Source organism: Myotis daubentonii, chromosome 8 (assembly GCF_963259705.1).
Source record: "Myotis daubentonii chromosome 8, mMyoDau2.1, whole genome shotgun sequence".
In the NCBI taxonomy this organism is placed as follows: domain Eukaryota; kingdom Metazoa; phylum Chordata; class Mammalia; order Chiroptera; family Vespertilionidae; genus Myotis; species Myotis daubentonii.
Window position 1 is genome coordinate 3,481,202 of NC_081847.1, and position 13,362 is coordinate 3,494,563.

At 56.3% G+C, this 13,362-nt stretch overlaps 1 protein-coding gene across 1 annotated transcript; it reads right to left on the reverse strand.

Annotated features, from left to right (window-relative positions):
- Positions 1 to 498: 498 nt before the first annotated feature.
- Positions 499 to 13,362, reverse strand: LOC132240128 (uncharacterized). Its single transcript, XM_059707487.1, has 6 exons — positions 13,357 to 13,362; positions 12,564 to 12,802; positions 9,829 to 9,947; positions 7,709 to 7,731; positions 1,258 to 1,402; positions 499 to 590 (listed from the first exon to the last, which is right to left on the reverse strand). The coding sequence occupies exons 1-6, from the start codon at positions 13,360 to 13,362 to the stop codon at positions 499 to 501; spliced, it is 624 nt and encodes a 207-aa protein (XP_059563470.1).

Consider the following 13,362-nt stretch of genomic DNA (forward strand, 5'->3'; position numbering starts at 1 on the left):
CGAGCCGGCCAGAGAGCAGTGGGTGCGAAGTCCTGTGGGACGCAGCTGCGCTGTGTCGGGGTCTGCCAGGCGGTCGCCCCGCCCTGGGGAAGCCTTCCGGATGGCCGCTGGGGGCGACAACGTGGGACCCGAGATAATAAGGGGGAGAGTTTTACCCTCGCCTTTCCTGGCGCCTCGCTCCGCACCCGAGGTCTGCGTGAGGGCCCAAAGGGCCTGGGCCGTGGCCACACTGACCAGGGCTGCCCGCCAGTGTCCGGTGGGGTTTGGAGTCACGCGTGTTTTCCCACCTGCGTTTTCCTTTCATGTTTCATACACTGTCAAACATATAAGGTTCATATGTGCAGGAGATAGGCCAACGTGGCAGCCCAGCAGCGAGATGAGCCTCCTGCAGCTGCTGGCCCCAGGCAGGCCTGGCCTGTGTCCTGGGTGTCTCACCTGTAGCCGGACAACCAGGTGCCAGGAAGGCTGCATCCTAAACACCCCACCTGGGGCCTGGGGTCACAGGGGCCGCTGGCTCCCGACCTGTAGCTCCTGAGACACAGGGAAGACGGGCATCGTGGCTGCGAGCTGGTGGTGCGGGGCCTGGGCACCTGGGGTGTGAAGGCGGTGAGGCCCCCGTGGGGCGCGGCTGTGTTGTGTTCAGGACCCAGCGAGGGGTGGCCAGTGGCATGATGCCAGATGCAGAGCTGTGGGCGGGGTCCTGCAGCGGTGACCTTGCTGTGAGGGGGGAAGGGGTACCTGGTCCCCTGGGGAGACTCCCCCATCTGTGTGGTCACTTGTCCTGGGGCCTGTCCCCGGCACCAGGACATCTCACCAGTCCTTGCCGAGGCTGCTTGCTCCTCTGGCCTCAGTTCCCCATCTTGGCCATGAGGGAGCTGGACCGTAAAGTCCCATCGTCCTTTTAAAGTTCCCTCTGTCCTTAGAACAGTAGTGTGGTCCCTCCGCCTGGCAGTGCCTCGCTGGGCCAGGAGAGGGCGGCATGCCCGCTGAGCCCAGCACCCAGGGATGCAGGGAGGAGAGGTCAGATGGCTGCCATGTGCACGACCTTGGACACAGCCAGGAGCCTTTCCGGACTCCCCTGCGGCCGGCACCTCTCCGAGGAGCGAGGAGCGGGAGGTCTGAGACTCGCTGTGCCCCTCAGCCCTGGCCACACCCTGAGCCGGGGTGGGGACGGGGGCAGCAGCAGGTGGACAAGTGAGACAGAGGCACAGGGAGGCGTGACCTCGGCATCACCTGCTGTTTGCGGTGAGACCTCACCGTTGATGGGGGCTCCCAGTTCTCGGCTCTTTTTCCTTCTTTGGCCCAGTCGGCCGGATCCCTGTGGAGACTGCAGTTCTGTGCTGTGTGCCTCTCCCACAACCTGCTCTTCGGAGACGTCCCAGACGGGAGGTGACAGCTCTGTCTGAGAAGGCAGACGGTGCCCAAGAGGGCGAGGACGTAGGTGGGCTGCCCGTGGCAGGGGTGCCCTGAGCCCACGGGGGACGTGGGGCAGGCCACAGTGTCCAGCACTGGCCCACTCCCTGTCACCACCCCCCCCCCTCCCTTCCCCGGCTCTGACAGCCGTCTGGGCCCTGTGACTGAGACGGAAGCTGGCCTCTGGAGGAGGGAGCCAGTGACCCATGTGCTCTTGGCTCAGAGGCACGTTGGCCACCCTGGGCCTTGGATGCTGCTGAGGAAGGCTGCCAGGCAGTGCCCTGCCCTGGCCCGCCTCCCTCTGGCAGCCACAGGACAGCGGGGCACCTTTTCTGGGTCTGCAGGGAGAGGTGGGCCGGTCAGCAGGGGTGGGTCAGGGCGCCTGGTCAGGGCCTGGGACCCAGAGCAAAGGCCCAGAGCGGAAGCCGCAGTGTCTGACCTGCTGCTGTCGGCGCTCTGCTGAGCTCAGAACCGAGCTTTCCCCGTGGGGAGCGAGCGGGTCAGTGCCAGCTGAGAGCTTGTGTGGCCGTGGCTTCGCATTATAAACCCGGGAGGGCTGGTGTCCGAGCCGGCCTCCTGCGCGGACCGGGCCAGGGCGCGGCGCCTCTCCACACGGCACAGTCGCTGTCCTGTCCGCAGCTTGAAAAGGAAGACACAAAGCCCCACCTGTAGCCACCATCTCCCTGCTCCCTGTCCGCCCACCTGCTCCAGAGGTGGAGGCCAGTCCTTGACCGAGACCTTTGGGCTCAGCTATTGAGTGAGCTGGCCTGAAGCTTGTCTTGAATCTTCCAGTCACGGCTCCTCTGTGGCAGGAGGCGGGGAGATCCAGGGAACACCTTTTCCAGCATCACCCCGCCGGCTGCCACAAGGGGCCGGGGCACGGGCTCCCGGGAGGTGGGCCCATAAGGAAGCCCAGGGCCTGGATGGGGAGGGTCCACATCACAGGCTGGGGGACTCGCCTGCAGGAAGCGCCGGTTTCATCCACAGCTGGGCGATGGGGGAGGGCTGCTGGTTCTGTGGCCTCTGCCCCTCGGTGCAGGGAGAACTCAGGTGACAGGGGGAAGCCAGGTGACAGGGGGAGCCAGGTGACAGGGGAAGCCAGGTGACAGGGGAAGCCATGTGACAGGGGGAAGCCAGGTGACAGGGGGAAGCCAGGTGACAGGGGAAGCCAGGTGACAGGAAGAACCCAGGTGACAGGAAGAACCCAGGTGACAGGGGGAAGCCAGGTGACAGGAAGAACCCAGGTAACAGGAAGAACCCAGGTCACAGGGGGAAATCAGGTCACAGGGAGAACCCAGGTCACAGGGGGAAATCAGGTCACAGGGAGAAGCCAAGCTGGGGAAACCCTGTGGCTCACCTCTCCATCACTTCCTTTTTTTTAAAAAATATATTTTATTGATTTTTTTAAAATATATTTTATTGATTTTTTACAGAGAGGAAGGGAGAGAGATAGAGAGTTAGAAACATCGATGAGAGAGAAACATCGATCAGTTGCCTCCTGCACATCCTCTACTGGGGATGTGCCCGCAACCCAGGTACATGCCCTTGACTGGAATCGAACCTGGGACCCTTGAGTCTGCAGGCCGACGCTCTATCCACTGAGCCAAACCGGTTTCGGCCCCATCACTTGCCTTTTAAGAAATTCCTTTAAATTGCCTAGCCAGTTTGGCTCAGTGGATAAAGAGCCTTTGGCCTGAAGGGTCCTGGGTTTGAGAGAGACACATGTTTCTCTCTCTGTCTCTCCTCCTCCCTTCCACCCTCTCTAAAATCAATGGAAAATACCTTTGGGTGAGGATTCACAACACGATTCCTTTTAATCTCAGGGGAAGCACTGTGGCAGCCCCTGCCCTGTTCTCTCCTCCTCTGTTATTACTATAGCAGACTTGCTGGGTCAGGAGGGCTGAGAGCAAGGTGCCCTCTTCCTGTCCGTGTGCTGGTCTGGCTCAAGTCCGTGCCTCTTTGCATTATGTCCCCAGTAGCTCAACTGAAAGTGGCTTATAGAAGATCAGTGGGAACCGGCAGCTAGTCAGCATGTGAACCAGGAAACTGACCAGCTCACCTGGCAATGTCTTCTGATTTGCAGTAAGAAAGTCACCTGCGAGCACTTGTGGGGACAGCGTGTCCATCCACATGCCCTGGACGATCTATTTATGTAATTATTCATTCCTTTCTCATCAAACCACCTGCTCATGTTCCCACTCTCTCTGTTTCCCTCTTGTATTCCACTTAAGGGCTCACCACACATCCCAGTCAGGCCCTTAGTCCCCTAGCATTTTCAGTGGCTACATATGTTTCTACCCTAATTTATTTAACTTACGTAGATTGTTTCCGGTTTAGGGTACATAATGACTATTCTTGCATGCAACTTTTCTATTTTTTTAATTTAAATTTATTTTTATTTTTTAAATTAAATTAAATCTTTATTGTTCAGATTATTACAGTTGTTCCTCTTTTTTTCTCCCCATAGCTCCCTTCCTCCCAGTTCCCACCCCACCCTCAGCCCTCACCTCCCCCCCCCCCCCCCCCGCTCACTGTCCTCCTTCATAGGTGCACGATTTTTGTCCAGTCTCTTCCCGCATCCCCCACACCCCTTCCCCCCGCAAGAATAGTCAGTCCACTCCCTTTCAATGCCCCTGATTCTATTATAATCACCAGTTTATTCTGTTCATCAGATTATTTATTCACTTGATTTTTAGATTCACTTGTTGATAGATGTGTATTTGTTGTTCATAATTTGTATCTTCACCTTTTTCTTCTTCTTCCTCTTCTTAAAGGATACCTTTCAGCACTTCATATAATACTGGTTTGGTGGTGATGAACTCCTTTAGCTTTTCCTTATCTGTGAAGCTCTTTATCTGACCTTCAATTCTGAATGATAGCTTTGCTGGATAAAGTTATCTTGGTTGTAGGTTCTTGGTATTCATCACTTTGAATATTTCTTGCCACTCCCTTCTGGCCTGCAAGGTTTCTGTTGAGAAATCAGCTGACAGTCGTATGGGTATTCCCTTGTAGGTAACTGGGTTTCTTTCTCTTGCTGCTTTTAAGATTCTTTCTTTGTCTTTTGCTCTTGGCATTTTAATTATGATGTGTCTTGGTGTGGTCCTCTTTGGATTCCTTTTGTTTGGGGTTCTCTGCGCTTCCTGGACTTGGAAGCCTATTTCTTTCACCACGTAGGGAAAGTTTTCTGTCATTATTTCTTCAAATAGGTTTTCAATATCTTGCTCTCTCTCTTCTTCTGACACCCCTATAATTCGAATGTTGGTGCGCTTGAAGCTGTCCCAGAGGCTCCTTACACTATCTTCGTATTTTTGGATTCTTTTTTCATTTTGCTTTTCTGATTGGGTGTTTTTTGCTTCTTCGTATTTCAAATCTTTGACTTGATTCTTGCGATCCTCTGGTCTGCTGTTGGGAGTCTGTATAATATTCTTATTTCAGTCAGTGTATGCTTAATTTCTAGTTGGTCCTTTATCACAACATCGAGTGTCTCACTAGATTTCTTGAGGGCCTCATTAAGTTTATCGGCGGTTTCTAGAAAATTCTTGAAAAACCTTAAAAGTGTGGTTTTGAACTCTATGTCCAGTAGTTTGCTTTCCTCCATTTCTGTCATTTGTGTCCTGTTTCTTTGTCTCGGCATTTTTTATGCTTCCCTGTGTTGATAGAGTGGCCTTCTGTGCTAAGTGTCTTATAGGGCCCAGTGGCTCAGCCTCCCTGATTACCGGAGGTAGACACTTTTGGTGCACCCCCTTGTAGGTTTTGTGCACAGCCTTGTTGTAGTTAAGCCTTGATTGTTGTAGGTAACACTGGGAGGGATTGACCTCCAGGCCAATTGGCTGTGAGAATCAGCTGTTTCTGCAATGGGAGAACTGGCTCCTGGATCGCTAGGGAGGTGCTAATCTAGCCTCTGCCTGAGGCTACCCTGCAGAAGCCAGCTGTAAAGCAATGCAAGTTGCCTTGGGAGCTTGGGCCAGCAGCAGTTTGTTAAGTAATTTTCAGATTACAAAGGGCTGGGCCTTTCATATGCAAAAGCCTCAGTGCTTGGGCAGGGCGGGGTCCCAGGGGATCAACAGGGCAGAGGGAGCAGTATGGCTGCTCTCAGTCCTGCCCTCAGAGTCCCTGGCAATCAATTGCTGTGAGCACCTCCGAGAGAAAGCTGCCCTCAAGTTCCAACCGATGCCAGACAGTCCCATTTCTCCCGTATGAGTCTGGGTCTCCAGAGACTCGCCCAGAACTGGAGGTCAGAGCTTGAGACTCCCTCCCGATTGAAAAAGACAACCGTGTCCTCAGCCACCAGCCCTCTCCGCATGCACCTCCGCATCTTTGTATTTTACTTCCGCACTGCACCTCCCCTGAGTCTCGGTATGCTTTTCTCTTGCCTTCTAGTTGTATAATTTCCACTCAGCCAGCCTTCTTGTGGTTCTGGATGATGTCCGTTCCGTCTTTTAGTTGCATTTTTGAATTTGTTGTGGGAGGCAGCAATTTCCAGTGTTTACCTATGCCGCCATCTTGGTTTCTCTCGCATGTGACTTTTCATGCCGAAACTTAGTTCCTTAGGACATCTGTCTATGAATTTTGTTGGGGGTTTTGGTACTCCATTGCCCCATCTCTTCACCCCCCCCCCCAAAAAAAAAAGACTGGCCAATTTATGTCTTTCTTGTTCTTTGGCCAGAATAGGTTTTACAATTTAAAACACAACTTGCCAGTACTATGGAAGATAATCGTACCGTCATTCAAGCTGTCCATACCTTCCTTTGTTTCACGGGAAGTAGAGCATTTGTCACAAACTTGCTGGCTGCAGTGCAATTTGTGAAACTTTTGCCATCTGTTCACATCTTTTGCCCATTTTTCTACAAATGTCTCTGTCCTTTAAAAAGGCGTTGCTTTATGAGAATGCTCTTAACAATTTGTCTGTGATATATATTGAACACTTTCTCCTGGTTTTCCATTTACTTTTTATTTGAGGTTATGGTATCTTTCGCCATCCAGACGTTTTAAATTTTCGTGTAGTCCAATATATCAACCGTTCGCTTTGTGGTGCTTGGAAAGGCCCTGCCATCGCAGGGTAACCACTGACTCGCCTGTGCCCCACTATCCTATGTGGCTGCTGGTGTGTCTGTGGCAACACTGGCTTCTAAACTTTGCTTCAAACCGTTTATTTCAATAACTGCCCAATGCACAAAGATTCATGCAAGAATAGGCCTTCCTTCCCCTGGCTGCTGGCACCAGCTTCCCTCCGGCACCCGGGACCCGGGCCTTCACTCTGGCTGCCACCTTCCGCCTTCGCTCTGGGCCAGAGCTGCCTACTGCCCACTCTGGGCAGGCTTAATGGCCGTTGCCCAGAGGCCGGCCGTCGGAGGCTGGCTAGGGCTTGTGGGAGGCTTGGCTTCCTTCTTTGCCTGAAGGCAGACAAGCATCCCAACCACTCCAGCTGGCGCTGCCATCTTTGTCATTGAGTGGTGGTTAATTTGCATACCACCCTTTTATCAGTATAGATTAGCTGAGGCTCCTGCCTCAGCGAGCAGGGTTACAGATGGGATATAAGTCTACAGTTTTAGTTTATATTTATTTATTTGGTTAATCCTCACCTGAGGATGTTTTTTCCATTGATATTTTTAGAGAGAGTGGAAGGGGGCGAGGGAGAGGGGAGAGGGGTGGGAGAATAGAGAGAGAGAAACATCGATGTGAGGGAGACACATCAATTGGTTGCCTCCCACATGCATCCCAACTGGGGCTGGGGATTGAACCTGCAACACAGGTACATGCCCTTGACCAGGAATGGAACCCTCGACGGCCAACGCTCTAACCATTGGGAACACCAGCCAGGGCATGGGTCTAGGGCAGTGATGGCAAACCTATGATACACATGTCAGAGGTGACACGTGATCTCATTTTTTCGGTTGATTTTTCTTTGTTAAATGGCATTTAAATATATAAAATAAATATCTATACTAATAAAAGAGAAAAATGGTAATTGGCGTACGACGATACCCTTTTCATTGGCTAATCAGGGCTATATGCAAATTAACTGCCAACTAAGATTGGCAGTTAACTGCCAACTAAGATTGGCAGTTAACTGCCAACAAGATGGCGGTTAATTTGCATATGTAGGCACAATGCAGGGAGGCGAAAAGGAAAGCAGGAAGAAGCCCCCTGCCACTGACAGTGATTGGAAACCCAGGGGGGAGCTAAGAGCTGGGGGGCAGGGCAAAGGCGGCCCTGGGGCCGCCTTTGCCCTGCCCCCCAGCCATGATCGGAGAATCAGGCGCCTTTGCCGCCCTGGCCAGTGATAGCAGGAAGTAGGGGTGGAGCCAGGGATGGGAGCTGGGCACGGTCGAAGCTGGCAGTCCCGGGAGCTAGGGGTCCCTTGCCTGGGCCTAAAGCGAAGCCCACGATCTCGGGGCCGCTGCAGCTGCGGGTCCCCGCTGCCCGGTCCGGACGCCTCAGCCAGAGGCATCCTGCACGGGCAGGGGCGGAGCCCGCGTGATCGCGGCACCCCCCGCTGCCACTGCAGGTCCCCGCTGCCCGGGCTGGACGCCTAGGCCAGAGGTGTCAGGCCTGGGCAAGGGGCCGATCCTGCGATTGGAGGGTGATGGGGGTCAACGCCTGAGGGCTTCCCAGTATGTGAGAGGGGGCAGGCTGGGCTGAGGGACACGCCCCCCTGCCCCCCACCCACCCAGTGCACGAATTTCGTGCACCGGGCCCCTAGTAAAAAATATAAGTCTTTGTTTTACTACGGTTGCAAATATCAAAAAATTTCTATATGTGACATGGCACCAGAGTTAAGTTAGGGTTTTTCAAAATGCTGACACGCCGAGCTCAAAAGGTTCGCCATCACTGGCCCAGGGTTTTTAATGGGTAGAGGCTGATGTGGCCCAGACATCTTTCTCAAGCGCCCCGTGCACAGCCACTCATGCCAGGGCAGGGGCGGGGAGCCACTGAGGGACTGCTTTCCCTCAGTCGGCCTCTTGGTCTACAGGCAGCGGCCCCCCCCCGAGGGTGCACTGTGGACCCGCCGCGCCAGGAGGGCCGACCGGGCACTGCAGGGAGGGGCTCGGACTGGGCTGCCGGGGGACCACGCCGCTCATACCCCGGGCGACCGAGGGAAGAACTGACTTGTGGAATTTCATAAATCAAGACAATTTTCGTTCTGACATCACACGCAGTATGGATCCGGCCCCGCTCCCTCAAGCTCTCTCTTTGCCAGAGCGTCCCCGTGTCAGCAGTTTTCCGGGAAAGCAGTCCTTTTGCGTTTAGCATCTTCGGCTCTTCCGGTAAAGCTGCAGCCCAGGGGCCTGGCCAGGCAGGGCAGAGGGAGGGCGCCCGTGTGCACAACTCCCTGCTCCTAAGAGTCTCCCCGGAATCCTGGTCCTTCCCGGCTGTTCTGGGGGAGAGCTGGGCGGCAGCCTCCCCAGCCTCGGAGCTGCTTTCCCGCGTGAGCAGCGGGTGGGGGCTCTGGCTCAGTCGCTCTCCCCAGCGTTTCTTCCTTTGGTTGCTTTGTGCTGGCTCTTAGCACACCTGGGGGAGGGGCCCTTTCCGTGCTTTGTTTTCCTAATGAACATGCACACCCCCTCCCCTGCCCCCCCCACCCGCACCCCGGGAGTGACTGGGTGGCAATGACTTCCCCTGGAAGTCTTCAGTGTCCACAGGGGTCTGGGTTCAGGCTGTGCCTGAGGGTGACTCGGCCCAGAGGCTTCCAGGGCAGACTGTGGGCACGGGGCACCGCTGGGGTCAGCAATTCCTGCCTGGGGATTTTTGAGGCTTGAAGCTGCTGCAAATATAACTGACTTACCCCCCAGCTCCTTGTCTGGGTCCCAAATTCTCAAAGAAAGTGAGGGCTGGCAGCCGGCGTGGCGATGCCCTCTCCTGGGGAGGGCTGAGCTCTGGGGGTGGGAGTCCCCACCCAGGGAAGCCCTGCCCAGAGCACAGGAGGGAGATGCTGTGTGTGGCGCACCCACCCGGCCCTGAGGGACGTGGGCCCAGCGTCCCGCACCCCTCCAGCCTGGGAGGCCGCGTTGGGGCTCTGCCAGCCAGCTGAGTAAACTGCTAATGAATAACACCAGTTAAAAATGGCCTGCCCGGATTCCAGAGTGCTTAGCTGGCCCCCAGCCCAGCGCTTCCCAGAGCAGGTCATCCTGGGGTCCTCGGGGAGCAGGAAGAGCCGCACCGCCCGCCTCCCGTTCAGCTGAGCTGCTGCTGGTGGTTTCTATGCTCCGTTCTCTGGCTGCGCTTGTCCTGATGGAGGAGTTTCACCAGCTCAGGCCTCCTTCTGCCCCGCCCGCTGTCCCTCTGCCTCCGTTTCTCTTCCTCTCTCTCCCTCTCTGTCTCTTTTCTCTCTCATTCTTTCTTGGGTCTAGCAGTTTATTTTTACCCATTTTCATTAAAACCAAAGGGGTTAATGATCACATTTAAATACAGGACAGGTGTCACCTGTCAGTGCTGTCTTCCTGGTTAAGGAGCGATGGCCAGGAGGCGGGCGGGCACCCTGAACGCTGTAAGGCTCCCACACAGGTGGGAGGTCTGCATTTCCCTGGATGCCGGCCCATCACTAACCAGACTGACCTCAGAGCTAGTGATCAGCCATAGGTAAGTTCACTCCTCGCCCCCGCAGTCTGCAGTGGCTCATTCCCCTCAAGGGTGATGCTCACACCTGGAAGGACAGCGTGGCTGACCAACCACCTGCAGGTGAAGCTGCCCGCAGCTGGCCCCGGCCCCACAAAGATGGGGACGGCCTGCAGGGCCCTGCTCTTCCTGCCCGACACCCCAGGCACTTCCCGCCCAGCAGCGAACCACAGACCAACTGAGAGACATGCTGAAGGACACAGCAGGCCTGGGGGGCACATTGGGTCCTAAAGGGGTCCCAGGTGGGGGCCTGAGAGGAGCTCCAGATGTCTCCTGTCAGGCCCGGCCCTCTCTGCCTCTTCCCTGCTGCCCCCACACCGCACTCTCACCCTCTCCAGGCTGGCTGCACGGGTCACCATTCATGCAGCTGCTGGGTCCTCCCAGACAGCCCAGGGCCAGGGTCTCCGGGCACGCCCGTCCTGGAGGCGCCCTTGGCAAGGCCCCTCGCTGACTGGAAATGAGGAGGTGCAGGGGGGTCCCAGAGCGCCCTGAGCCAGTACATGCTAGACCGCATCAGGGACCATGCTCCAGGGGCTACAGCTGCCAAGAGGGCCCACCCACCCCTTTCTACTCACCCCCGGAGAATCTGGGCTCCTGTCGGACCTCCCCGTTCTCCCTAAACCAAGGGTCACGGGGTCTGGATGGACTGGGTGTGGCCGCCTTCTGCACCCTCCTCCCAGCCTGCCTACCGTCCCAGAGGCCAGGCAGGACCCGTGGCGGGAGGTGCCACCTGAGTGCGTGGCCAGGTGGGAATGAGCCAGGGCCATTCGCCTCCCAGCCCAGCTGGCGAGTGACAGAGATTGGAGCGCGTCTCAGCTCAGAGCCTGTCCCAGAGCCACCCATCCAGGAGATGCCTCAACCAAAGGCCGTTAAGCTGTCACGGCCCGTCTGTCTCGTCCCCTGCCTGCTCGGTTCCCACGCTGGGAGTGCATGAGGTGCTTCCGCTTCCCGTCTTTTTCTCTCCACTGAGTCACCACATCCAGCCAGGCCTGCCCTCTGCCAGCTCTGACTCGTGGGCTCTGCCATCGATCATTGGCCCCCGGCACTGGGCTGTGGGGCTGACAGGGACTTTGCCGTCCCAGGCAGCTGGAGCGACTCAAAGAATGCCAGGTGGGGCCAGGCATGGACTCTAGACCCCTGCCCCTCCTGGCTGTGCGGCTGGGTGGTGCCTCTGTAACGGAGGAGGAGCAACATGGTCCTGAGGCTGCCAGCTCAGACTCCAAGTCCAGCCCTATCCCTCCTGTTCCTGCACTGTGAGCAGGTGGATGGCCAGTGCCCCACATAAGCGCGGCTCACGGTCCTCCCGCCTCCCCAAGCTCAGGGCACTGCCCAGGTGCCCACACTCACACTCATGAAGCTCACTCCACCAAGTTTTGCTGTCATGAAGCCCTTGAAAGGAACAAGGGAGTGACATCTCAGCCCCAGCCCCCAGGTGCTGCGTGGGCCAGGGCCCGTCCCTCCACTGTTACAGACTGCATCTGGGTGAAATGCAGCCAGCAGCCGCTGAGGCCTCGGGGGGCAGGCAGCCGGTGGCAGGTGCACAGCAGCCCGTGTGGCGTTTCTGGGTTTCCTCATGGCTCTACCCAGAGGACAAGCACAGTCCCCACCAGCACAGCTTCACGAGAGGGTCCAGCTCTGATGGGAGCCCCCTCCTTTGGCCAGAGGAACCGGGAAAGGGGCCCCTGCAGGGAAGGGGGCGTCCTGGACGGGAGACAGTGGACAAGAGCGTCTCCTGATTCTGGGTGTGATTCCGTGTAAGTCTCAGAACCACCCGGAGGGGCACGGCGGGCAGACACGGCAGCTGCAGTGACGAGAAGGGGCGAGGTGGCCCTGGCCGATTAACCAACGTCAGCATCTCCACAGGGTGAACACAGGACGGAATGCACAATGTTCAGGATGCAGAACGAGATTAATCAACGGTAACCAGGAAAAGGAGCCACCCTCAAGAGGAGGCCTTGGCCGGGCGGCCCGGTGGGTGTCATAGCCCTGCCTGTGCGATCACACACACACCTGCAGGGGTGTGACCGGCACGAATGGTGAGAATTCTCAGCAGAGAAGTAGGCGCTGCAAGAAATAAACAGATGAGAATGTTAGAACGGAGAAACACGACGTTTGGAATTTAAAACTCGCTGAGGGACTCAAGAACAGATTGGAGACAGGGAGGAAAGTCGGTGAGTTTGAAGATCATTAGAAAGTGTCCAACCTGAAGGGTGGAGAGCGGAGGAGACGGAGCCTCACGCAGCCACTGGCGGGACAACACCCAAAGGCCAGGCCACCCTCGGAGCTCAAGAAAGAGAAAAATTACTTCAAGGAATAATGGCGGAAACACCCCCCATTTGGAAGAAACACACATTTAACACGTTAAGCGCCAGCCTGTTTTGTCTTCCGGACAGAAAGAATAGTGTGAGTCGCCGGTGACTGACTGGGCACTTAACGTGTTAAACATTCAAGGGGCTCAGAGGACCCCAAAGAGGATGTACGCAGGAAAAACCCCACAACCCGCCTAGAAACTTAATAATCAAATTGCTGAAAACCAAAGAAAATAGCCTGAATGCAGCTGGGGCAGCAACACGCACACAGCGAGGCGACGATGGAGCGGCCGGGCCTCGTGTCGCGCCGCGGACGCTAGGGCAGCTTCCTGAGCTGCAAGGGCAGGTCTCGGGGTCGATGTCTCCACCGACCTGGTCTCCGGGTGCAGGGAGAGACGGGTGCGCCCAGAGGAATGAGATGAAGATGGCGTCATGACAGACCTTCTGTGCCAGGAGGAAGCAGGCTTTGAGAATGGTGACTAATAAACATGAAAAAGGGCTGGGCTCCCTTAAGCACGTGAAAACATACATGACTATTTAAAAAAGTGATGCTGCTATCTGGTGGGATTTTCTACATTTGTCATGTGACGGTGGGGCAGTGACAGTGGCAAAGCCACGGGTGTGGCGGGAGATGGGCCTAAACGTTGGCGAGCTTTTTCAACCTTCCTGTTGCCTCCCTGGTGCCTGCCAAGCTGGGGCAGCGGCCTGCACGGGGCTCTGATGTGAGGCTGTCCACTCCTGGGCACTGCTGAGAGCTGGCTCTGGCCCGGCTTGTTCAGGGTGACGCCGTACTGTGCCCGTCACCCAGGCTTTGGGCTTTTGCCAAACGTCTGTGTCACCTGGCGCCAACAGACACCTTTGTGTCCAAGGCCTGGACACTAGCTGGTTCGAGTGCTCACTCCCTGAGAATGTCGGGTGACAGATGGGACTGGTCACTGTCCCGGGAGCAGCGGGGCCTGGAAGGACGGCTAGACACGCTGACATGGGACCTGAGCCTCCTGCCCCAGGACACACTCACCTTCAT